We start from the raw sequence: 23,305 nt of genomic DNA on the forward strand, positions 1-23,305 counted from the left end.
AGTCAATGAAGCATCCCTGTTTCTGTACATGATGGCCATAGTCAGGATACAACTACTATTGTATTAAAATATAATTATTACAATTATACAATTATTACAATTATTAATACAAGAGCAATTCACCACTGACAGCAAAATACTAGCACTTTGTCAGTATTAATAACAAAATAATACATCTTTACCAAAATAAGTTGGTTTTGCTTGGACAGAAAAATTTAATGACCACAAAGCCAAGGTAGGTTAAAAGTCTGTTGTCTGGTCCATGGATCACAATTTCACATGGAGAAAATGTTTAAATATGGCACATGGAGAAATGAAATTTGGACTTTATTTCAGGCAGCATCCTTCACTCTGAGGAAATGATGCAGCTGTGATCAATGCCTTCAGAGTTACTTTGTGTTCAAAGACAGGACTGTCAATTAGTTAATGAGTAATAAATTTTAAAAGTCAATTAGTGGTAAATTATCTGTTTCTGTACACTCCTGCGAATCTGTTTCATGCTAATGTCTGTGAAGCATAGCATGACTTCACCTAAATTGTTTGACAGTCATTCTCTTTCCAGCTATCAGCAGCTTCAACAGAATATTAAATATTTGTATTTAAGCTGACCTGAGGACTTTCTTAAATTAATTCTCACATCTGTTTAATATCAATATAAAGCTGCTATTTCTACACTGAGTATATTAGAATACACATTACCTATAGAAGCAGCAGATTAGGTAGCTTTTGGTACACAGACTTGTTTAAATAAATCTGTAGAATAAGATATTAGTGCTCAGTATAAAAGAAAAGGTTAAAAAAAAAATTAAGCCTAGCTTTAGTCTGTTGTGTAGAGGTGCAATATACTTCATAACTCCAGAATTTTGCATTGGAGGCTCTACTAAAATTAGAAAACTAATGTCCAAAATCAGTACCAAATAGTGAAAAGATTCATAGGTACTGACTTCCATGATTACAAGACCCTTGTCCCACTTCTGATACGTGTGTCCATCTATCCTACTTCTGGTCTATTAACCTTGGCATTATTGGCATTCCCAATCCAAAGGCTACTCCAACAGCAGAAATATCCATGTGATGTGGATGACTGGGTCCACTAATGCATCAAACAACAGAGGTCTCTAAGATTTAAAGGTTGTCCCTGTGGGAGTCAGCATGTTGGACAAAGGGAAGGAACATGGCTGGTTGCTTTGTCCAGAACAGTACATGTGCCAATTACCGCCTTTCTGTAATCATCAGCTCTGCGATATGCCAATCAGTCCATATTCTGCAGAACATGACCTTGGTTTGACATGGACTAACAACCAGTAAAAGAGCCAGTTAGCTATTATTTGTATAACTTTCTCTCCCGTCTTAATTCTCTCCCTTATCCAAAATTATCTTTTTTATTTGTGAAGTTCTTCAAACACACAAAAAAAGGCATTTCCCGTGGGAGGTAGAGGATGTGCCCATACCTCCTAGCCTGTACCCTTACCACTATACATTGTTATTCCCTTAGATTCAGTAATTCATGCGGTTCCCAAAAATTTAATGAATAGTCTACTTGGGATGTATGAGCACATTCAGGCTACTTTCTTCTTGGGCCATCATTTTGACTGGAAAATTGACAGCCTGCTTTAATTTCTCATTGGTGCTTTCTATCACAGTAACCAAAGGAACTTCTGGAACAGCTGCCATTAAGGAGGGTGAGTATGGAGGCTGAATTAATTGTTGTGGCCAGAATCCACACAAGACCAGGTAATGAGGTTCTATTTAACAGCAGAAGCACAGAAACTCGTGGGTATTTAAAAATTTGGGTATCTACTGGTAGTTTGCAACTTCTGTTGTAGGCCCCGTAGAGGGAGAATACTGCTACCTTCCTGGCTGCGTCAACCTGATACAAAGTCAGGAGGATAGTCCTCCTTTGAAAAGTCCTTTTTTCCCCTCTTCCCAGAGCTAAGCAGCTCTGTTCAGGACTGCTGCTATCACTATGGTTACAGCCAGCCTCTCCAGGAGCATTCTTTGTACCACTGGCCCTAAGAGCAAGAGGGAGAAGCAAAGCAGCAGTGCTGGCCCTGATGCTGGCTCAGGAGTAATCAGGTTGGGGGGCTGAGCCTCTGCCTGGGCTGCGAAGGCAGGAGGAAAGGGCATCGAAGCTGGCTGAAGAACTGGAAGACCTGAGAGGAAAAACTGGGAAACAAACAAACAAAAAAGCAGAAATATGGTCATAAGCCCATATCTTAAAGTGCACAAAATAGAGTTCTACATGCTTTAGGAGACACAGGCAACTCTGGTGCAGAATTCAGGTGTGAGGTGTGATGAATCAGCCTCTAGACATGCCTCTTTCCAACCCTGTGGGTGCCTGAATGTGAGATTAGCACAGACCGACTCTTTCTTTCTCATTTCAAATTCAGTTAAGAATTATCTTTGAGCGTTTGTCTCAAAATGTCTGCTCAGCTTGTCATTAATATATCTTCTCTCCTTCAGGGTCTTCATGGTGGAGTTGAAAGAGGAATTACAAACAGTCAAGAAAAACCCCCACAATTCTGGGTCATTCTTAACAGCAAGAACCCTTTCCAGCTGCTTATATGGCCCTCATCTAGATCTCCTGGTGCATCCCACCAGCCAAGCTGTGAACCTGGGTTTCACAGAGCCAGCACACCAGGTGACGTCTCAGAACTGAGTCTAAAACTCCCTTGTCAAATGACAACCCCAAGCCCCTATCTATTTCGTCCTGGGCAGCTCCCTCCATGGTCTCTCCTTATTCAAGATGGTTCCTATTTCCTGTGTATCTTTTATTACAAACCTGAACTCCTGTTTTGTGTGGTTGGATTATTTTGGGAGGGTTGGTGGTTGTTTTTGAATCCAAAAGCAATACAGCTTCAGTAGATCACATCCCTTTACTCTGTATCTTAAAGAGTACTAATGTTGTCTTATTTCCCCACCCTCTTAAAGCATCTTAGGTTTTCAGAAAGATCATCATGCATTAAAAATTCAGAACATGCTCCTTGAGAATGAGATTTGTCTGAAATACCTCTTGAATCTTTCAGGGTCAAGTGACCCAGGTTTCGCTCAACAAAATCTTTGTATTGGGCTGTCAATGGAAGTCCATCCACAGACTTCAAGAAGAAACAGAAAAGTCCCATGTAGAGCAGTACTGACCAAACATGACAGAGATGTAAATAAGACAAATTATCATATTGTTTTGCGGAATATGCAAGTACTGGCAGATAAATTAACATCTTAAAAATGCTTCTGTAATTGCAATCTTGCAATTTGTTCATTTGCATACTCCAGATCATGACTTGGCCACCTGCTGGCTTATAACCAAAATACTGGAGGATCTCTTTATTCTTTGCATGTAAATTCAGTTTGCAATACATAAATTTTAAGGCAATAGTACAAATTGTCTGACTTATCTTTTGCTTAAATAGTTTGACAACATGAAGATATAAAATGAGCTATTAACAATCATAGTTTTTGGTGACTGAGCCAGGAATCTCAGTGACAGAAACTGCTGATAACAATACGAACTAGTTCAGAAAGTATCCAGACCGTCACACTGAAGATATACACTAGACATCAATAAAAAGTTGCATCACTAATTAAATATTTTACCTAGCATAAACTTGAAAACTACCTTGCTTGCAGCAAGTAAAGCTACACTAAATTTCTGCTGGGTGGAATCAGCAAACTCCAGAACAGTTTGTGTAATTTTTTTTTTCTTCTATAATATACCAGTTAAAAAGAAGCGTTCTATCTTTTTGAAAGTTAAGCCATTCTAAACTCCTATCAATATGACCAAGAAGAGTTCAGAGTCACTCTTAGTGCCAGTAATAGAACATGAAATATCTGCAGATCCCAAGTGTTTCTTTCCTCTTAAGTCAATTGGCATTATGACCCCAATAACTGTGAAGTACAGAGGAAAAAGCGTGTGCCTCTGCTAAGACATGATTCCAGCTCCCCCAAATCACCCCATTAATGATGAAATTCTAGGAGCAAAAGTTAACATTTCAGTGGTAAATGAAACACAATTTCTAAATATTACTAAAATGTGTGTGTCCTTGAACAGTAGACTATAGTAATGCTAAAGAACAGAGTGTTATATTATCTTTCTGTGCAACTCCAGCATTTATTCATTTGCTACTCATTACTGAATAGAGCTGGGAAGCACGGACACGTTCTCACTATTGGAATATGAGAGTCTCACTTATGGGAACACTCAAAGTTTGCAGACCCCTGATGCTTATTGCTAGCCATTAGCGATATACACTTTACATCTTTTTTGAAATGAAATCCCTCTCCATATTGAAACACTGTATTTGAGAAAATATTTGAAACTTGAAATCAAAACGTCTCTATCTGCTCTGCAAAAATGAAGATTGAACCAATATCGAAAGCCTGAAAATCCAAACACGTTTCTTCAACAGACACAGGCGTCATTTGAATAGTTATTTTGGAAGAGATTTTCCATAGAAACAGTAACTTGAACTTTTGAGTATTGTTTTAACAGGATTCACAAGCTTTCAGGATACCTAGGACTTTAAAATCTCTTGGTTATTAGGAAAAAAACCCAAAAGTAGTAGTAAAAAGCTGCTGTTCCATACTGTCACAGACCACAATCCATCATCAATATTCCTCTCCTGGCATAATAGACTAAAATGGTGCCGTACGTCGTTGTATGCAACACAACCCATTTATCACTACATACGCACAAACCTTCAATTTTGACTGTACATACTGTTTTCTTCAGCTAATTAATAACACGCACTTACATGGTCTTCTGAAATTTGTTCTGATGGCAGCTCGAAGTAATTGCTACCACTACTATCTCATTTGGACCCCACCCACTTAGATCACTTTACTCCAAAACTAAGTTCAACCAATTTATGGTAATATATGTACGTTGCATTTCTCAGTACTCCACAGAACACTCCGTCAGGCTTCAATCACACAATAAAATTGTGGCAATACATCCTCCCTAGCGTAGCGCGCTGCTGTAACCAAGACCTTTAGGACATCTTGGATAGCAGAAAGAAAACCTTTCTGGGGACGTATTTCGTATATCTTTGATAACAGCAACAACATCATAAAAAAAGATTCTGGAGAAATCCAGCGTATGTGCAGTTTGGGGATCCCTCAGGGCGTTATTTTAAGCGTTAACGACAGGACCACGCTGCAGGCAAGGGGAAGCATCAGTGGCTTCAGCTCCCCCCCTCCCGCCCCCAACCTCCGGGCCCCGCGGATCCTCCCCGGGCTCCCCCACACGGCACCCGCGTGGGGGCAGCGCCGGCCGGCCGCCCCTTCGGGGAAGCAGGAGGCGAGTGGGAAGGGGGGGAGGCGGGGGGGGACACGCCGCACACCGGCGTCCCCTTTAAGAGGCGCGGCGGGGCGAGGCGTGGGGGGGGGGGGGGGCTCTGCCCCGCGGTACCGGGCGGCCCGGGCAGACCCGGCCGCGCCGAGCGGGGTCACCTGACTGCGCCGGGGCCACCGACCTGCGGCGGCGGCAACAAGGGCAGCGCCGCGCCGCGCCGTCCCGCCCTCTGCACCGGGGTAGGGGCGGCGCTGCTGCGGCAGTAGCGCGGGGATTAGGCTGCGGCGGGGATTAAAGCCGCGGGTTGGAAATAGCAGCGGCGGCGGCGGCGGATCCCGGGCGCGGACGCCCAGCGCATCCCCGGGGGGCGGCGGGAGAGGGCGGCCCGCCCCGCACCTGGGGCTACCGGGGCCGGGGGGAGGGAGGGAGGGAGGGTGGGGGGGGAGGAGGAGGAGGAGGAGGAGGAGGAGGGCTGCTGCTGCGCCTCGCCAGCGGGCAGCGCGGCGGACCGGGCCGGGGAGCGGTCGCGGCGGGAGGCGGCGGTGCCCGCCCCGGAGCGGCGGCAGGAGGACGGGAGGGAAGGACGCACTGACAGGTCGGGCGCTGGCTTCATCCTCCTCTTCCTCTTCCCCCGTCCCCTCCTTCCCCACGCCGCTCAGCCCCGGGCTGCTGCATGGCGCTGGGCGCCGCCGCATCCAGCGGCGCCCGCCCCGTTTCCCGGTGCGTGTGTGTGTGTGGGGGTGGGTGGGTGGGTGTCCCCGGTGGGGCCGGGGGGTGGCGGTGGGGGAGAGGCACCGGGAGGGCGTAACATGGCGCGACGGTGCCATAATCTCCCATCGGGGTGGCGGCGGGGCGGGCGCTGCGGCGGGGCCGGGGCGCGGCGGCGGCTTCTCGGGGGGAGGGCGCTGCCGGGGCAGGTGTGTGTGGGGGGGGTGTCCTTCCTCCCCCCCCCCCCCCCCCACCGGGGGGCTCGTCCGTTATTTGTGTGCAGCCTCCTTTTGGTACCGTCATTATTTCCCCTTCATCCTCTCCCTGCGGCGCCTAAATTACTCTTTATTTTTGCCCCAGGCGGCTTCTAGTGAGGCGAAGGCTTACACAACGGGGGGGGGGGGCTGCGCCTCGGGAGGGGCCGGGCTGCCTGAAGGACCATTGTGCGTGTGGTGTGTCCGTGTGACCGTGTGCGTGTGTCCGTGCGTGTCTCTGCCGTGCCGCCCCCACTCCCCCCCCCCCCCCCCCCGCCCGCCTCCCTTCGGCGATAAACCCGGAATCTCCCCTTCCCCTCGCGTGTTTTCCGCCTCTGCAGAGCAGGCAGCAGCAGGCACGCCAGGCGAAGATGTCGGGTCAGACGCTGACAGATCGCATCGCAGCTGCTCAGTACAGCGTTACGGGATCAGCCGTAGCCAGAGCCGTCTGCAAAGCCACCACGCATGAAGTGATGGGGCCCAAGAAAAAGCACCTGGACTGTGAGCATCCCTTTTTGTTTCCCCCCCCCACCCCCCGCGAAGCCCCAGGGCCGAGGAGGCTGCCCACGGGGGTCCTCAGTGTCCCTTGGAGCTGTTTGGCTCTCGTACTTGCTGTATTCCAGCTTGCAAACCGTAAGGGTTATGAGAAATCTCCAGGAAAGGATGAGTTGTTATTGCATTTCTTTTCTTATTGCATAATACTTCTCTTTCGGCCATATTTCTCCCCCCCCCCCCCACTCATGACCTCTTGTCTTTTATCCATGAAGGCAGTGTGATACGTGCCTTGTGGAGCAGGGGCTTGCAAAGAGGGGAGGGAACTGGACACTGGGCAAAATGGACACACGCTTGTCACTGCCTTCTTCGGTCAGGATTAAGCTAGGCAGAGACATAAATGCTACTCCAGGAGCTGGCCAAGCACCGGTAGAAGTGTGGCCTTCACCACAGCAGGCTTCTGAAGAGGTTTAGATGGTGGTGTGCTTAAATGGCAAGGCACTTGGATAACGCTACGCTGTAGATTGGGACAGCCTTTGGAGAGTTTAAGGGCTATGCTGAGGTCCCAAATATCTGACATCAACTTCATGAGCTGTCCAGTAGTTTGCTTTGTGTTTTCTTGAAGATGGTTGGTGGCTTTGTCTCATAGATTGATGGTCTATTCTGGACTGGCATTAGCTAGTTAATGCATGAAACCAGGTTGAAGTCAAAATGTTTCTTAAAAAACAATGAGCTAGTGATGTTTTGTCTTGACAGTTTTATTTCTTTTCAACCCACTCACCTGTCAGTTGCTGCTTGGAGACACCAAGGAGTAGAATGGTGAAAGAATTTAATTGCATGACGTTAAGTGGCCTTGTTTACCAGTAGTAACTCTGTCCAGCATTGAACTCAGGAGAGCAACAGCAGGTTTTAATGTCTAAAATTAAGTGTTTTCCCATTCTTTTTTGGACATGGTAAGAAATACTTTCAAGCAAAGATCAGCAGGTTTTATACCAAGCAGTCTCTTGGCTGCTGGCCATTACTAAGTAATGCTGGTGCAGGTGCATGTAAGTCCAATTCTGATGATGCAGTATTTCTTAAAAGGAGGTAGTATTACTTCTGCAAAATAAGTCCAGGTTTTGGTTCTGACGACTTCATAGCTAACCCTTAAAGTGGCAAACAGCATGCCAACCTTCCAGTATATCTACTCTTGTGTATATGTCTAAGAGATGCTGACATAAGGAGCATTGATTAAGACTGACTTGAGTCTAAACCATAGCTTAAATAGATCAGCGGTCTTGATACCATGTATTCTCTCTTGTTTTCTTGTATATTTTTAAAAAAATCTATTGATGTCTCCTATGTTGCTGTTTGGTAGCTTTCTGCACTTCTTAATCTGTAGGTTGTGTCTGGACTGGCCTACTGTATCTGTTACTGGAAGCTTTAGCTTAAAAAAAAATCATGGCTTATGTATTTAAAAGTATTCTGTGTCTCTGTGTGTGTATTTATATATATGTGTGTGTGTATGTGTGTGTGTGTGTGTGTATATATATATAAAAATAAAAGTACTATACAGAATAGGCAGGATGAAAATGAGGTAGAAATAATTTACTAGTGGTATATTAAGGTCTGGAAAGGGACTGTGGATATTGTTGCTAATATTACTACTTTAGAAAATGAGCATGGGGGAGACTGAAGCTGGTAGCATTCCATGCAATTTCATAGCTGCCTGTACGCAAGACACACGAGAGGAAGAAAAATGACCATTTCCTGGGAAGATATATCCCTGTTAATTTTTCCTTCTATTTTCCAGTCGGTATATAACAGTTGAGAGTTTAACTATTTGGTATCATTGAAGACAGAATCTTGTCAGTGGGAGATACACACGTTCAAAATTGTGGACAACAAATGAAAATCAAGTTCATGTTTTAAAAGAAAAAATATTCTCAGGCTCTTAAACCCAAGGCATCCCTCATAACTACAAATTGATAGGCAATTCCTTGAACTCTGGCGTGTATCTTGTGAACAAGTGTTAAAATGGGCTTTATATATTGTAATGAGAGAGTAAATTACAAGTTCATCCTCTGAAGGAGTAATGCCCTCATGCATGCAGGAGGTACTGCTAGGTGGAGGTAGATCTGAGCCACGTGGCTGACTGCATTTCAAGTTGGTAAAGTAGCATTTGAAGATGTGAAGGGAATGAAAGATAAAACTTTCAATGCCTTAAGATAAGTTTTGAGTCACAGTGCGAAGGACTTAGATGATTAAAACTTCATGTACCAGAGCGATGGTTGGAGCGATGCTTTATGAAAAGCTGTAACTCTAGAATTGGTGTGGGGGTTCTGTGTCCTTAGGGAACTCCATAATTTTATTTAATGTCTTAGTGACCAGGTGTCATGTCACGCAACCTATCTTCCACTGCCCTGCTTAGCAACTGGGCTTTGTAAATTAAATGGAGAGATCAACTATTTAACATGAGTTAAGTAGTCCTGTGAGGGGGGAACACAGTGATGCCTGTCCTCATATGTTTTCTGCAGAAGATAGTAGTTCCAGAGGGTTACAGAAAGATGATAGTTGATAAGATGTTGGGTGTTTTTTTTTTCTTTTGTTTGGTTTAAGTTTTTTTTAGTGAGTACTATTTAGAGGGAATTTGCTCTGAGGAATAAAAAGCATGGTTTGTGTATGAGTGCATGTGTGTGAGGAAGGGAGGAGAAAACAGAATGAGTATCTTCTGTGAACAAAACCTGAGCTGCTAAGTGTTTACCTTTGTGTGGTTCTCTGTACTTTCGTAGCTTTCAAATACAGGCTTTAATATGGATGCTGCATAGTGGCTGTCCTTTGGCATGGGCTCTGGGTGCTGTACAGGTTTGCCATGTAAAGAGGTACTGAAGTATGATTAAGTTTCTATCATATACTCATTAGTGAGATTTACCATTTTCTTGAATTCCAGCTCTCATACTAGTGAATTTCCAGCAACTGCTGAAGTAGTGCTAAATGACATTAAATGCATTTCCCAAGTCCCTGTGGGGAGAAAAGGAATGTAAAACTGTGATGCTTCAGTGGTTTGGGGCAAGTTGTTGCAGTTGGCATGTTACAGCTCTTAACCTTTTGGACCTAACAAACCATTGTCATCGTAAAGTTGTTTTAAATTCACCAGAATGATATGGATTAATCTCCCTCAGCTGACCATGTTGTGTTAAATAAATTATGATTAGATACAGCAAGTGAGGAAAGCATTCCGATGAAGAAGTGGGATTTAGCAACTTGATTTTGCTGCGGTGAGAAGGGCCATTGCTGAGTGGATGAATGAGATACAGGGGCTACATTAAGGATATGCAAGCTGTGGTAATTCAACTGAGAGGGCAATCCTAGTCCACAGAATAGAAGTTTCATTCTCAAAATTGTTCTGACAAATGCGTTGAGGCTTCACTGGGGGTTTATTTGTGTGGGGCAAGTAAAAGGCAGCTGCCAGCCTCAAATGGTGCTTACTGATGGTAACAATGGGGAGAAGCTTTTGGAGGAGGGAAGTAACTTGACTTTCAACTGTTAAAACACATGATAGATGAGGGAAAAATAGGCGGGTCTGAACTCAGCTCCTTTTATAAAGGATCTCGCTCAGAAACAGACCGTCAAGCTTTCATTTAGGGAAGTGAATTGGAAACCAGTGAGGTTGTTGCATCTGCAGTTGGTCGTAACAAGTTCCTGTTTCTGAAAATGATCAAAATGGCTGGGATTTTCCTTGACTTATTTTGTTGAGTGAATTGTTTTGCAACAGGAGGAAGTTCTGGAGTGTGTAGTCTAAAAAGACCACATGGTGCTTCCTTACTTCTTCAAAATAATTTTCATATGGTAGAAGGCCCTTTGGGAGGTCTGATCAAGAGCTGGGAGATCTTAATGAAATGTGGAAATAAAGCAGATGAAGATCAAGACTTGATTTTCTGTGGCTGTGGAGATGTCCCGTGTATCTCCAGTAACATCTTTCCATCCCAAGTCTAATTTTGCATATTTGTACATGGCTAGCAAACAAAGACTCTGTAAGGAAATTTATAGTTTAATTCATGCTAGTGACTGAACTGCAGGGCTGGTGTCAGTATTTTGCTTATACAAGACACTTTGTTCCTGTAGTGTTTTGCTTTTCTCCTTCAAACTGGGGGGATGATCTAACACGTTTGAACCATTGTGGTCTCTAGTGTTGAAATAGAAGTGGCTGTTGACCAAAAGCAATAGGTTAAACTTTTTTCCTAGGCTTCGTAAAGATAAAGTTTCTCGATCTCACAGGTTAGTCTAAGAAACCTCTATTTCGTTCCTGAGGAATATGTCTGGTGGGGTTTTTTTGTGCTTTTTTTTTTTTTTTTTAATTTTTAAATTTTTATTTTTTTATTTTTTTTTGGTGGCGAGGTGGGGGTCAGTGGTGCTGTTTTGAGTCACTAGACTTCAGTGACTGCTAAGGTTAACTTGGATGTGTATTTCATAAGCTGTTTGCTGCTGAAATGATTTGGGGAGTGTTCCAAGTCTGTTGGCACTCGGGGCCCTTTCCTGGCAGGAGTAGCACAGACATGAGTACTGCATTGCTCTGCAGTCCAGGTGACACTTTGTCTTTACGGCTCTGGAATTACCTTCAAGAAAAGTGCCAAGAACAGAGCCCCTGTACAAACTGGGTTTAATCCTTCACACTTTACTAATGAAACTACTTTTGTATGTCTCACTATATCTTGGAATTTGTCACAGTTTCCATGTATGAGAGAACTGACTTTGTTTAAAAGTTAGCATTGTAGATCAGCTGTAATACAGTGCCTTAGTTTGGTTGTCACAGCTGGGGTATTTTCTAAATTGTGAACTACTTGTCAGTCCAGTGAATCTTTCACACCTGAAAATTGAAAAATCCAAGCAAGCAATTCTTTTCTTTAATTCATTAATGGATATTGGATTAGCATATTTATTTGTATGTGTGTAAGGACTTGTCATCACTCTCTATGTTGAATAGTTCTCTATTTCTGTGGGTTTCTCCCATGTCCTTTCCCAAAACAGTATTGAAGACTCGCTTTATTTGGAGGTGTGTAGATCTCTGAATAGGAGTAGAAATGTCTGTCATAGGTAAGGGGAGCTAATAAGAAGGCTTTTTAGATTAGTTGATCTTGAATATTTAAATGGCATTGACTTTCAGTTCCCACACCCCCACACCTCCCCAGCCCCATACGGTTTTTAAGGCATTTGTAGTACCAAGAGAAGGCTGTTCTTTTAATTAGTCTGAGACTTGGCTAACTAATAATTCTTCAAAATATGTTTGAAGCTGGATAGAAGTTTGAATTCATGTTAAGATACAAAGGTTGAAACATGGGCAGCATCACTTGATCTTGTGCATCTGTTCTGTGTTTAAGTCTTTTCATGCTACAGTAAGTAAAGGAAAGGGAGGATGAGGAAACAGAAGAGTGGGTGGACAGTGTAATATTAAACTTTCTTTCATCCAAACAGTGTAACTCGATAAAGCTAGATTGATTAGTCCTACCCTCCCTCCCCTTGGCTTTTACTCAGCTGAAGTCATGTATTCTTAGTCTGTTTTCAATAGTCATCAAGATCCTTCTGTTAAATGTGCTTTGTCAAGGTCATGGATGACAAATTCTGGGACAAGTTGGGTCTTTCTGCTGTACTGACTTCTGTTAGTAGACCTTGATAATGGAGTAGCTGTGTCTTTCTTTGAGCTCCTTTGTTCATGACATGGTCGGTATGACAGTGACCAGTCCATAGTTTTAATCCCTTCTATTTAGTAGTTGAGTATGTTTCATAATAGTCTCATAGTGTTACTCCCTTAGATCCTTGGTGGCAGCAATTGAGCATCTTTTAAACAACAACAAAAATCTGCGGTTTGATTTCCTGTGGTTTCATTTGATCTGTGCCTCTGATTTCCTAGCCTGGCTTGTAAACCCTTCATCTTCTGCGTGCCTTACCTGAGCCTGTCCCAACAGTGAGGAATTCTATCAAGTCTCCAAGAAAGTGCTTTGTTGGTGTGGTCAGTCCGTGCTTCTGTGTCTCTGTCCTGTGAAGGATCCTCTGAAGTGCTTAAAAATAGATGATAGGGTAATTGTGGAGGGCATAGAGCATTTTGGATGGTATTTGTTTTCCCTGCTTCTTGCTGGATGGAGAAATTGTGAGCCAAAGAGGAGAATTTGCTGCTCTTAGTCCCCACTTCTGAAGAAAGGATAATATAGCAGAAGGTCACCTGCTTCTAGTATTTTTCTGCCTATGTTTGAGATACTTGAGACTACTTCATTCTTCCTGTCCTACTTACCTTCCCGTGATACTGAGTGTCCATGGCAAGTTGTTGGCTGCAGGGGTGGCCTCTGTGAGAATAGACCAGGGCATGTTCTGTGCCGGACACAGCTGGCTCTGCAATGGACCTACCGCAGGACACAGGTGAGTACATCCACCAAGCTTGCGGCACCTCTGGGAAAACATACTTAAAGGGTAGAAAACAGTGGACAGTCAGAGGAGGAGAAGGGAAAAAGTGAGAAATGGCAGAGGGAACACCAAGGCTAGAGGTGGAGCAGGAGGTACTCCATGGTGCTGGAGCAGATATCCCCTGCAGCCTGTGGAAGAGACACCTATTCTCAGAGATGACAGCTGCAGCATCCCCTCCTGCTACCAAAACCTTGCCATGTGCATCCAGTATACCCTCTCCCCCCAAAGAAAAGAAAGGGAGAGACCTTCCTCAGTCAGCTGTGGGCATAGGGTATTGCTGAAGGAGCTGGCTCCAGTGTTTCTGGGGGTGGGGAAAAATTGGGGGTGGGGGAGATGACATTATAGCCCTTCCATTAGTCTTACTGTAGTCTAAAGATGAGTCATTGGTAGCAAACAGTATCATTAACATGCCCTGTTCCTTTTTGGAGCTTCTTTTCAAGGCACAGCTCAGGGTGTGGGTAAGGGTGGAAAAGCACAAGTTCAGCCGAGAGGAAATACAGTAGTCTCACCAATGAGTGTTTGATGAAACTTGAATCTCCAGACTTCAACACATGGCATGCAGATTAGGAACAATATTCTGCCTGGTTTGGACAGAGGGGTTTCAAATACCATGAAAACTAAAAAGCAAGGAATAAAGCAAGCCAGGAAATCAAGGTCTGAGTCTCGGCACAGGACATCTAGTGTGCTGAAAGAATGGGTAGTCCAGCACAGGGCTGAACCATGAACTCAAACTGAATGATATGATATAAGAAGCCTTCCTAGTAGCTCTGCAGGCAGTGATCTGTAGCACAGGGTTTACAGCATTCCCCTGAGTCAGCAGTACCGGCAAGATTGCAGTGTGAAGCTTCATTGGTAAGTTGATGTTAGAGTATCCCACCCCACCAGACTTGGCATGGTTGTTTGATTTTCCTACTGGCCAAAATTTTGCTTGGATGAGAGCTTGGTGGCTTAAATAATACCTGAATAAACTAGATGTTGGCAACTGCTAGAAGGTAGTTGGAATGCTTGTCAGAGGCTAGCTTGTCACTTTGCAAGTCTGCTCTTTCTGGAGTCTTACAAACCACATGCTAGACCCTTAAAACTGTTTTCAATACTTCTGATCTTGCTATTTTGATCATGTTTACTTCTGCAGAGATGCTTGAAAACACTGAAAATCAACACAAAACAAGTTTTGCAGGGATGTGCTCGTGGTTACATTTGACAGTCATAGCTGGTAGCCAGTAAGCTGTTTGTGCTCATAAACTCTTCTCTTTAGGCTGTGAAACACATTTCCTAAAGCAGTTGGGAGTTGTAGTCCACTAGGAAAGGGAATATACCAGCAGGCTGGACTAGTGCCAGAAATGGTGTTGGACATCAGCCTTGAAATGTCACCATGAATGGAGGTGGAGTACTAGAACAGTGTTTTCTAGGCTGCTGGCAAATGGTGCATCCACCGTGCGAATGAGGCTTGCAGCTTCGTTGTAGGCACAGTATAGGAAATGGCAGTGCATTGTATTCCCAGTGACTTCCGGACAAACCAAGTCTAAATACCTCTCTGTTCTTCCTCCCTGCCCAGGATAATGCAATCTCATGCTTTGTTTTAGGTTATATCTGTATCATAACTTAGTTTAATTAAAGGGATTGGATGCTGACAAGTCCTGGTATGCTAATGTTGTGTATTTATGTAATCGGTATTCTGGCCATTTGATCTGAGGCAGTATGTCAGTTGATTGCCTTTCCTAGAGTTTGGGTTGATTTTTTTTTTTTTTTAGCCATTGATAAAACTCAAATGTGTTATGATATTTCTTGTAGAGGAGATTTTGCAAGTACATAGGCATGTCCATGCTTGAAGGCCACCAAGAAATCACACCCTGCGTCTCATATGTACTGAAGACTACAAGTTGCTGACAGAATGTGTCTGCAGCTTGGGTTTGACTTGTGACAATCAATTCTTTTACTGGTCGTGAGCCAATATGCAAAAGTACCACAGGTAGAAAGCAAGTTGGCAGGAACTCCTGTGTTGTAGTTGGGCTGCAGAGCTCTAACAGAACAGTTGAGCCAAGGTGGCTTTACTTTCTCAAAGAAGGAATAAAAAAGAAAGCAGTGGTCTCTGCTAGTTGTTTCTAGGTATTTAGGAGACTAGGTTATGGCTGAGATGTGGAACACCTGTAAGGGTAGATTGGAGAGTTTGGGGTTCGCTTGGGCTAAGATTGTTCCACCATATATTTAAAGGACCAAAGGACATGTCTTTTCAAGGAAGTGTGTTATACTTTGCTGTCCGAGAGGTGGGACAAGACTGTGGCTTGACTACTGACAGTCCAGTCGATCACTCCAGACTGACTCTTGGCTTGGCACGAGCATGGATGACACAATGGCAGCGGGTGCTTCCACCGCAGATGGTCAGCGGTTAGCCTGCAGAGCCTGGCAGGCTCCTAGGGCCTCCAGAATACTTTTGTTATATCGCTTAAGTCTCTCTGATAGTTTACAGAATGCTCTAAAATGGTCCTCCGTAGAAGTGAGAGGAAGGCATGACTGCTCAAAGCATGAATAAAACATGCTGACTTGTCGCCCACATTCTTAATATGTATGCAAGTTTACAAGTTGAGGAAGGTCCTCAAAATAAGGCAGTGGTTGGTTATCTTGCCACGGGGCAGGACTGCACTAGCTAGAGCATACATCTTTACACATAATTGAAGAGCCCACATAAATGCACTTCAGTGGGAGTTCAAACTGTTTTTAAAAGGACTCTTCCTTTCACGTCTTGTTTCAGAGAGTGTAGGACTTGTATGAAAGGGGGGAAGCCAGCTGGCCCGTTCCCTGGCTCTGAAGGCTGCTGTTTGTCATTACATAGAGGTCAAATATAGACGAAAACTTTAACCTATCATTGTATCAGTTCTTTAGCAACCCTGGAGTTTTAAAACCTAACCTTTTCAAATGGAGGCTAGGGTTTGGATCTTGCTGCATGACTCTGGCATCCAAAGTGTGGTTATTGCACGTGGAGCTCTTAATCTAAGTTTTATATCTTCATCTAAACCTATTTATATGAGAACGTACATTCTGCTGAGGGGCAGCAAGCCGGAGTAAGTCAGCATATCTAGTGTGCCAGTGTTTTGAAAACATGTACATTTTATCATGAGTGGTGTTTTGTTACTGGCATCTGAAACAGAACAGTATTTTCATGTATTAGCTTTGCCTGTGACTTTCTGATCCCATCTTTCATTTTAAGCCATGCAGAGTCTTTCTAGTTTTGCTCAGCTTGACTTAAACTTCATATTGCTGTGTTATTTGTGAATGTCAAGAGTATTAACAGGCAAAGTTCGCTATGTTTATAATAGGTGAGTTTAAAGAACTTCTTGTTTATTAGGAAGCTGAAAATTGCCTAGCCAATATTATGAGAAACTACCTTTCAAAACTCACCTCCATATTGTGCTTAGGAGTTTAATTGACACTTCTGGGTGTTCCAGTCTAGAGATCTGAATCTGCACGAAGCCTTGCTGCCTGGATGTGAGCCTGCATGACAGATTCCAGCTTCCCCACTCATCAGTATCTTGATAGGAGACTTCCACTGCCAGTGGCAAACACATCTTTCAGAGGCATTGGTGACTTTGCACTGTTAGATAGCATCTTTGTACTGCCAGGTTTTTTTAAAATGTTAGTAGTTCTAACTGCATCTTCCATCTCTCAGGTAGATGTTCCATTGAATTTAATGGATTTTTTTTTTTTTTTTTCTTCAATGTCAAAAAATCCACAGTATATGAAAGGCTACAGGCTCATGTTGAAGAGTGAAGTCTACTGGTATTTGATGTTAGTTTTTTTCAAAATTTGAGACTTAAACTCACCTGTCTGTGTGATAGAAGCAAAGGATTCTTGTTTAACTGGTGTAGTACAGGGGAATGAACATAAAGGAATTGCATGTTTGATTTCATTATTATTTTATTTTTTTTTTTTTTTAGCAAGGAGAGAATAAAACTGTCTAATTGTGAAGGACATCAGTTAGTTTGTAAAAAACTGTTTTAAGGCACACCATTCACTTAAGAGGCATATGTGACTGGTTTTAGGAATTCTTATGGTCTTTCTATTGCTTTATAGATACATAGATACAAGACAAAATGGATTGAAATGATTGTACCCATCTTATAAAGTACTTGCCTGTGTAGCTGCAACTGCTTCAGTATTCCTCTGGAAGGTCATACTGTTGCACTGACTGTATGGATGGGTTTGCATTACGCTTGGTTTCTTTTTCCTACAGATATGTCTGTTTTCAGCAGGACTGTCCGCATAGTTGCGGTCATTTCATGCCCGGTTGAGAATTTCAAACTCATGCTAAGCTTCTGGTGGCTTGTCAGCTGGCTAGAGTGCATGGGCTCTCTGGCCTTGTTTGGTTATTTTTCAGGCTGACCCTAATGAGCGTTGCGTTGTCTTGTGGCATCCACTGACAAAATAGTTGCACTCTCAGAGGAATCCCACAGAGAGTAGGAAAAACATGGACCATAATCTGGATATCGAAAGTTAGATGTGTCAGCTGCTGAGCCTGCCTACTCAGCTGATCTGTTTCTAGCATACAGGCTGCAGCTAATTAACATGTCACTGAAGTTGCTCACACGATGTCTCATATCCCTCCCCCCCCCCCCTTTTTTTTTTTTTATGTATTCCCAATGTGTAACAACTAAGCAGTGCAGCTGAAACATCAGGCTGCTCGAAATATATTTACAGTCTCATTCAGATTTGTAGTCGATTACAGATTGCTGTTCTGGGCAGAGTTGATAGGTTAGTGACAGTTTCACTTCTACAAGTTTATTAAGAACAAATGGTTTTCTGAGGAAAGTAGATCATTTGGGGGTGGAAAGCACTAACCAGGGTTCATTCTTCTGAGAATAAAAATGGCAGCAGCATGACAGCTCAAATAGCTCATGTACCATGCCTCAGTTGATTACCACTTTCTGCCAGATGTGGTTGGAGTTTAAGATCAGCCCAATGTGTAGAGGCTGTTTAGAAAACGCTCTAGTGCAGATTACAGTAAATGACCCTATGCTGCTGTGGCAAACATGAAATCCTTACTTTTCTAGTGTAGCTGTGCTGTTCTGGATAAAAGCTGCAGTCAATCCTGTTACTGATATTCCAGTAAACAACCTAGTGATAAGAGTTATGAATTGATATAACCAACAGGTAATGTTAGGGATTGTTCACCCTTATGGAATGGTAATCACAGGCCACAGCTGGAATCCTGGCATCCACTTACAGTAGTCAATTAACTAGATTTTACTGACTTTTATCCTTCTAAGCAATAATCTTGCATCAGTATACCCCCTTTAAACTTGTTCTGCTTGCAGCAAGACCTAGGATGCAATGGGACTGTTGCTTTAATGCTTGCATGGATGGAGAGAACAATTCTACCCCTTAGAAGAAATTGAATAAAATCTTTGAATGCTTGGCAGAAGATTGGGTGGTGGCTGCAGTTTCATATTTCTTCTCTAGATTAATGTGTATTTTGGTTAAGGCTCCCAGGTTTAAACTCCTGAATGAAATGGCTTGTAGAATGAGGTCTGAGAGTTGCTGTGCAAGATAAAAGCTCCTTTTTATGCTAAGTTAGTGGTCAAATGCTTAACATAAATGCTACCTATAATGTTAGGGTTTTTTCCATGTCCCTTCTGCTAGTTTGGCATCTAGGATGCCATATTACAGTAGGATGGGGAATAGCATTTCCTCCAAGGCAATTACTTTTATATTTTAACCTTATAACTGTTGGTTGGTATTCACCAAATGGAAATGGCCTTTTGTATATCTTAAACTATTGAGTGCTGCGCAAAAAAAGATAGTACCATGGTGGTTTGTGGCTCAGCTGCTATTTGCAGTAAATCAGTAAAATAGAGAAGTGGCACATCTAGCTCCAGAATTACTTTATTTCATATCGACATAAGCATAACTGCTCAATTCTTGTCTTTGAGCAGAAAAATACATGTTTCTGTTGAGCTAGTTGTGGAGCAGGGTTTGGGTGGAGAGTGGGTCTGGAATGAGGTCCCTGGATGAAGGGAAAGGATCATTAGAGCAGTGATGGCTCCTCCTTCCCCTGCTTTGTTGAACTTGTATTCCTACCCAAGGCAAATTCTTTGGTATTCAAAGTGAGTGAATTCTGTACAAATGAGGTTCAAGACTGAGCTTCTTACTACTTTGGACAGGAGAAGGATTCTACACTTAATAAATAAGGCTTTTCCTACAGTGAAGCTGCTTGAAAAAGCTGTGGTGGCTGTATTTGGGAAGAAACCAGACAGAATTCTTTGACTATGGGGCCTTTTCCCCTTTGGGTAGTGTTCTGGCTTCATACGTGTGATGGTAAAAAACCTCTTTTCCTTAGTATTAGTTGTATTAGGGAATTTGTGAAGCCCGTCTTCTGAGTGACAGCTTTATTGTTCCAGATATTTATTTTCTGAGTAAAAATTGAAACTTTTATTCTTCTGACTAGTTGGATCATATATATATCAGAAAGGTCTCGGACTTTGTCCATAAAATATATTCATCACTAATTAATTAGCAGTCTTAAAGACCATACTTAAAACCCCAATGACTGCTGCTTAAACTTGAGCTTCTGCAGCTGTCCTGAGTGTCATCTTTCAGTTGTACTACTCTCAAGGAGAGAACTGTAATGCAAACACTAAAGGTAATGCACATTATTTTCCGCCAGAGGCAGTGGAGCTATAAGTTCTGGGGACTGTTCTTTTAAGCAAGAAGTTTTCACAGTTCATGGAACTTGAAGGAGATGCTTATGGCAAGAATTTATTTTGACACAGTATAATCACACCTCTTCCCCATTATTAGTACTTACGGAGGCAGGTGCCTTGGTCACACCCTTTCAGATCCAGTAGAAGGCCGCCTGACAGTTGACTTTTATTTTCCCCTTTCTGAGAGAGCTGCACCTGAACTTCTCAGGAGGAAAAGCTATATGTGTAAATCTTTAAGGACCAAAAGGCACACAAATCCAACATAACTGGTTTAATACTGCTAATGGTCTGGGGTGTTTTTTTTTTTTTTTTCAGATGACTTAAAGCTAAATATCTTGCCTTGATATGGTGGGAAAGGAAGGGTGCAAACTGTATGAAAGTGCAATGGAATAAAATCCAGCAATGCATATGGGCAGTAGCTCATTCAGCTTTGTTTTCAAAACAAGTATTTGGTGATACAGGAAGTAGTGTGCTACTGTATTTAAAAAGGAGTAGTGTGATAATAAAATGATTCGAAACCTAGTTAAACTCAGTTTGAGAAACTGGGGGAAGCTCCAAGAGAAATTTGCTGGTACTCTAAGTCATCTGCTCTGTCTCTCCGCAGACTCTTCATGTGATTGATAGGGAAGAAGAAACTATTTTTCTCTTCTGCAAAATGCCTAATACTACGAGTAATATGAGTGTGCTTCTGAGTAGGCAGAGAGGAAGAAGTTGTATATAAAAGGTTGTCTTGGTGTGGGAGTTGTGTGGTTCAAAGACTCACTGCCGTGACCTCTCAGAATTCAGGAACCTCAGCTAATATTTGTGCTTACAGGAGTCTGAGATTTGTGTGGGAAGAAGCAGGTCTGCAGCTCCTGAAGTGAGGCTGGAGAGAGGAGGAAGCAGTCCCCCTAATTATTGTAATGACAAGGACTACAGCTGCATTACTGGGAAGGTCCTTATAGTGCCTGGAGAGCATGTACTCTGGGGCAGATTGTGTTAAGGGTTGTTGAGTTGGCATAGGCATGGAAGTAGATAGGCAATATATGGAGGATGCTAGACTTTGGTAAAGGGTAGGCTTGCTGGAGTCAAGGTGAGATGTAGTAACTCTTGAGGTAGACTTTTGGGGAGGAAAGAAGAGACAGCATGAGTTGCTGTTCCACTTGGGGAGATTATTACAAGCCAGACTGTAATGCATGTTTGTGGAGATGGGGCAAACTGAGGCTGAAAAGAGTAGATGGAAATCTTTAACCCCACAGATAAATTCCCCGTTCCTGTTTGTGGAATTATGTGATAGTGAAAGTCAACAACATTGAAATCCTATAATGTTCTCATGAGCAATTAATGTAGAAGCAGAAACCGGTAACTTTGTTCTGCTTTCCAGCACTGATTTGTGGTCAGTATTCTGTAGACCTGGAAGTTCAGCTCTTGCATTGGTTAGCACAACGATGCAGTAGCTTCCTGGCATGGTTCTGTGTTTTGCAAGGGAGGACTTGTATTTTACTTGCCTAGTTAACTTCTTTTGGTTGAGGCTTATAAACTGTTACTTTAAGCCACTTCTTTCTGTTCTTGACTAGCCTGGATTTGGAACAATTCTGCATTTCCTTTGCTGTAGGTTCAAAGAATTATTTAAATACTTACAAGCGAGAAAAAAGAACTTATGAAAACTATTGTAGCATTCAGTGTAACAGTGAGGAAAGTCTATATGGGGGTTACTGTCAGAGAAATTTGACAAAGTTTATGAACTGAATGTATGACACAGCTCAGATGCTGAGGTAGCTCGCATGTTAATTCAGCCTGGAATGACAGCTGCTCTTAAATTGGCACCAATATCACTTTGAACAGAGAGGTCTTGTGCTCTGGTGCTGTTTCTCTACATACTGAAATATAGATTGTGAATAATTAACTTTGAACTAGGGAATCCCAGGTCTGTTTATTAAAGAATTCAGTTAAAAAAAAAAAAAACAAACCTGAAACAAAACAGGAAAAAACCCTGCCTAGATCCAGAATACGATCTGAAATGGAAAAGGAATAAGAGATTCTTTAAAGTGTTGTATAATCTCTCTCATTAAAAAAATTAAAACTTAAAAACTAGAAGTAATTTTTAATGAGATTGAAGAAGTTGGAAATTGTGAAGACTTTGAAACTTTCTTGCGGTTCTCTTTTTTGCCTTACAAGCTTAACAAACACCTAAACTAGTCACATCTTTTAATGATCTGTTTAAAAGGTCACGAAGAACTAGGGTGTCTTCACTTACTTAAGTCTTCCTCACTGAACCCTCTACTGATCTTCCTCAGTTTGATAGGTTTGTCTTTTTATTAGGTGTTAATCATACTCTAGCTTTGTTTCTCTCCCCTAATTGCTGATGTCTTAAGACTGGATCAAAAAGTTGGCCAGTCAAAGAGTTTAAAGACTGGTGTTTAGATTTAAGTTACGGTGTCAAAGAATTGACATCCATTTATTTCTTCTATGTACATTGGTTTTGCATCTCAAAACTTAACTAGAAAAAGTGTATTGAAGTCCAAGTTATAATTCACACAAGGATCTCTAGACTAAGTAAGTGTTCAAAATAGCATCTATCAAAATGTGAAGAGAGGAAATAGGGGAAATCGTGTACCGTGATTTGGCAATTATAATTTAGTCCTATGGCAAACAAATGGATTTAAATAAAGGATAGATAGGTCGTCATTCTCCAAGTACTTCATTTCTGTGAAAGTCACAATGAAGGCACTTGCTGCTACTGCTGTACAGTTCCTGATTTCTTATTCTGCTTGGAATTTGTGTTTGGGCTCAGTTTCTGGATTTGCGGATTAGCTGTCAGTGCACTTGGCATGAATGCCTCCAGTAGCAGAAACTTCATCAGGAAGGTACCTTTAATCCTTGTTTGTCCTACTTGTGTGTAAACCAAATGGTATCAACTTTGTAACATTGCTTCATATGGCCTTTGGGCTGTTCTTCATCTGGTACTTCTTAATATTATCGATTTTGTATTAACAAGTCCACCTGTGACTTGCTTGGAAGACCGACTTTCATTGTTTCTTTTGAAAACTAAGTTTCTGTTCTACCAGTAAATATCTGAATCTGTATCTTTGAAAAATGTAGTTTTCAGATTTTCTTTTTTCTTGTATGTGTTTTCTTTTTCCTTGTACATATTCTTCCCTAATACACTGAAGTCAAATTAATTTTGCCAAATCTTACTTTAAAATTTAATTTAGCCACCAAACTCCGCTGCTCAGAGTTTGTTAAAGTTAGCTATGCTTGTGAGTTGCTCCAGATGCTGATGATTGCTGGTTAAGCTGAAACTATGGTATTGGGCAAAGAAACACAGAAAGCTTGAATTCTTTAAGTTTGTGGCATGACTTAATGAGAAACAGCTCTGCAGGAATTAAGCCCCCATCTCCTTTTTTCCCCCCTCAAATGATGAGTAAAATCTTTGTGTGGTTTACTTCTTT

General features: G+C 42.4%; 1 protein-coding gene across 13 annotated transcripts in view; it reads left to right on the forward strand.

Moving 5' to 3' along the window:
• Positions 1-5,397: 5,397 nt before the first annotated feature.
• Positions 5,398-23,305, forward strand: part of SNAP91 (synaptosome associated protein 91) — a 74,577-nt gene continuing 56,669 nt past the window's right edge. For 7 of the 13 annotated variants that reach the window (XM_042803123.1, XM_042803129.1, XM_042803133.1 and 4 more), the window contains exons 1-2: positions 5,736-5,885; positions 6,594-6,753. In XM_042803123.1, the coding sequence (XP_042659057.1) occupies positions 6,624-6,753 (130 nt within the window). In that variant the 5' untranslated portion in view covers positions 5,736-5,885; positions 6,594-6,623. Of the gene's footprint in view, positions 5,530-5,734; positions 5,886-5,931; positions 6,011-6,593; positions 6,754-23,305 lie in introns of those variants that run through there. The other 6 variants (XM_042803128.1, XM_042803126.1, XM_042803130.1 and 3 more) reach the window with 4 other exon arrangements.

The sequence above is a fragment of the Tyto alba genome, unplaced genomic scaffold (genome assembly GCF_018691265.1).
Source record: "Tyto alba isolate M040663 unplaced genomic scaffold, T.alba_DEE_v4.0 Super-Scaffold_40, whole genome shotgun sequence".
In the NCBI taxonomy this organism is placed as follows: Eukaryota; Metazoa; Chordata; class Aves; order Strigiformes; family Tytonidae; genus Tyto; species Tyto alba.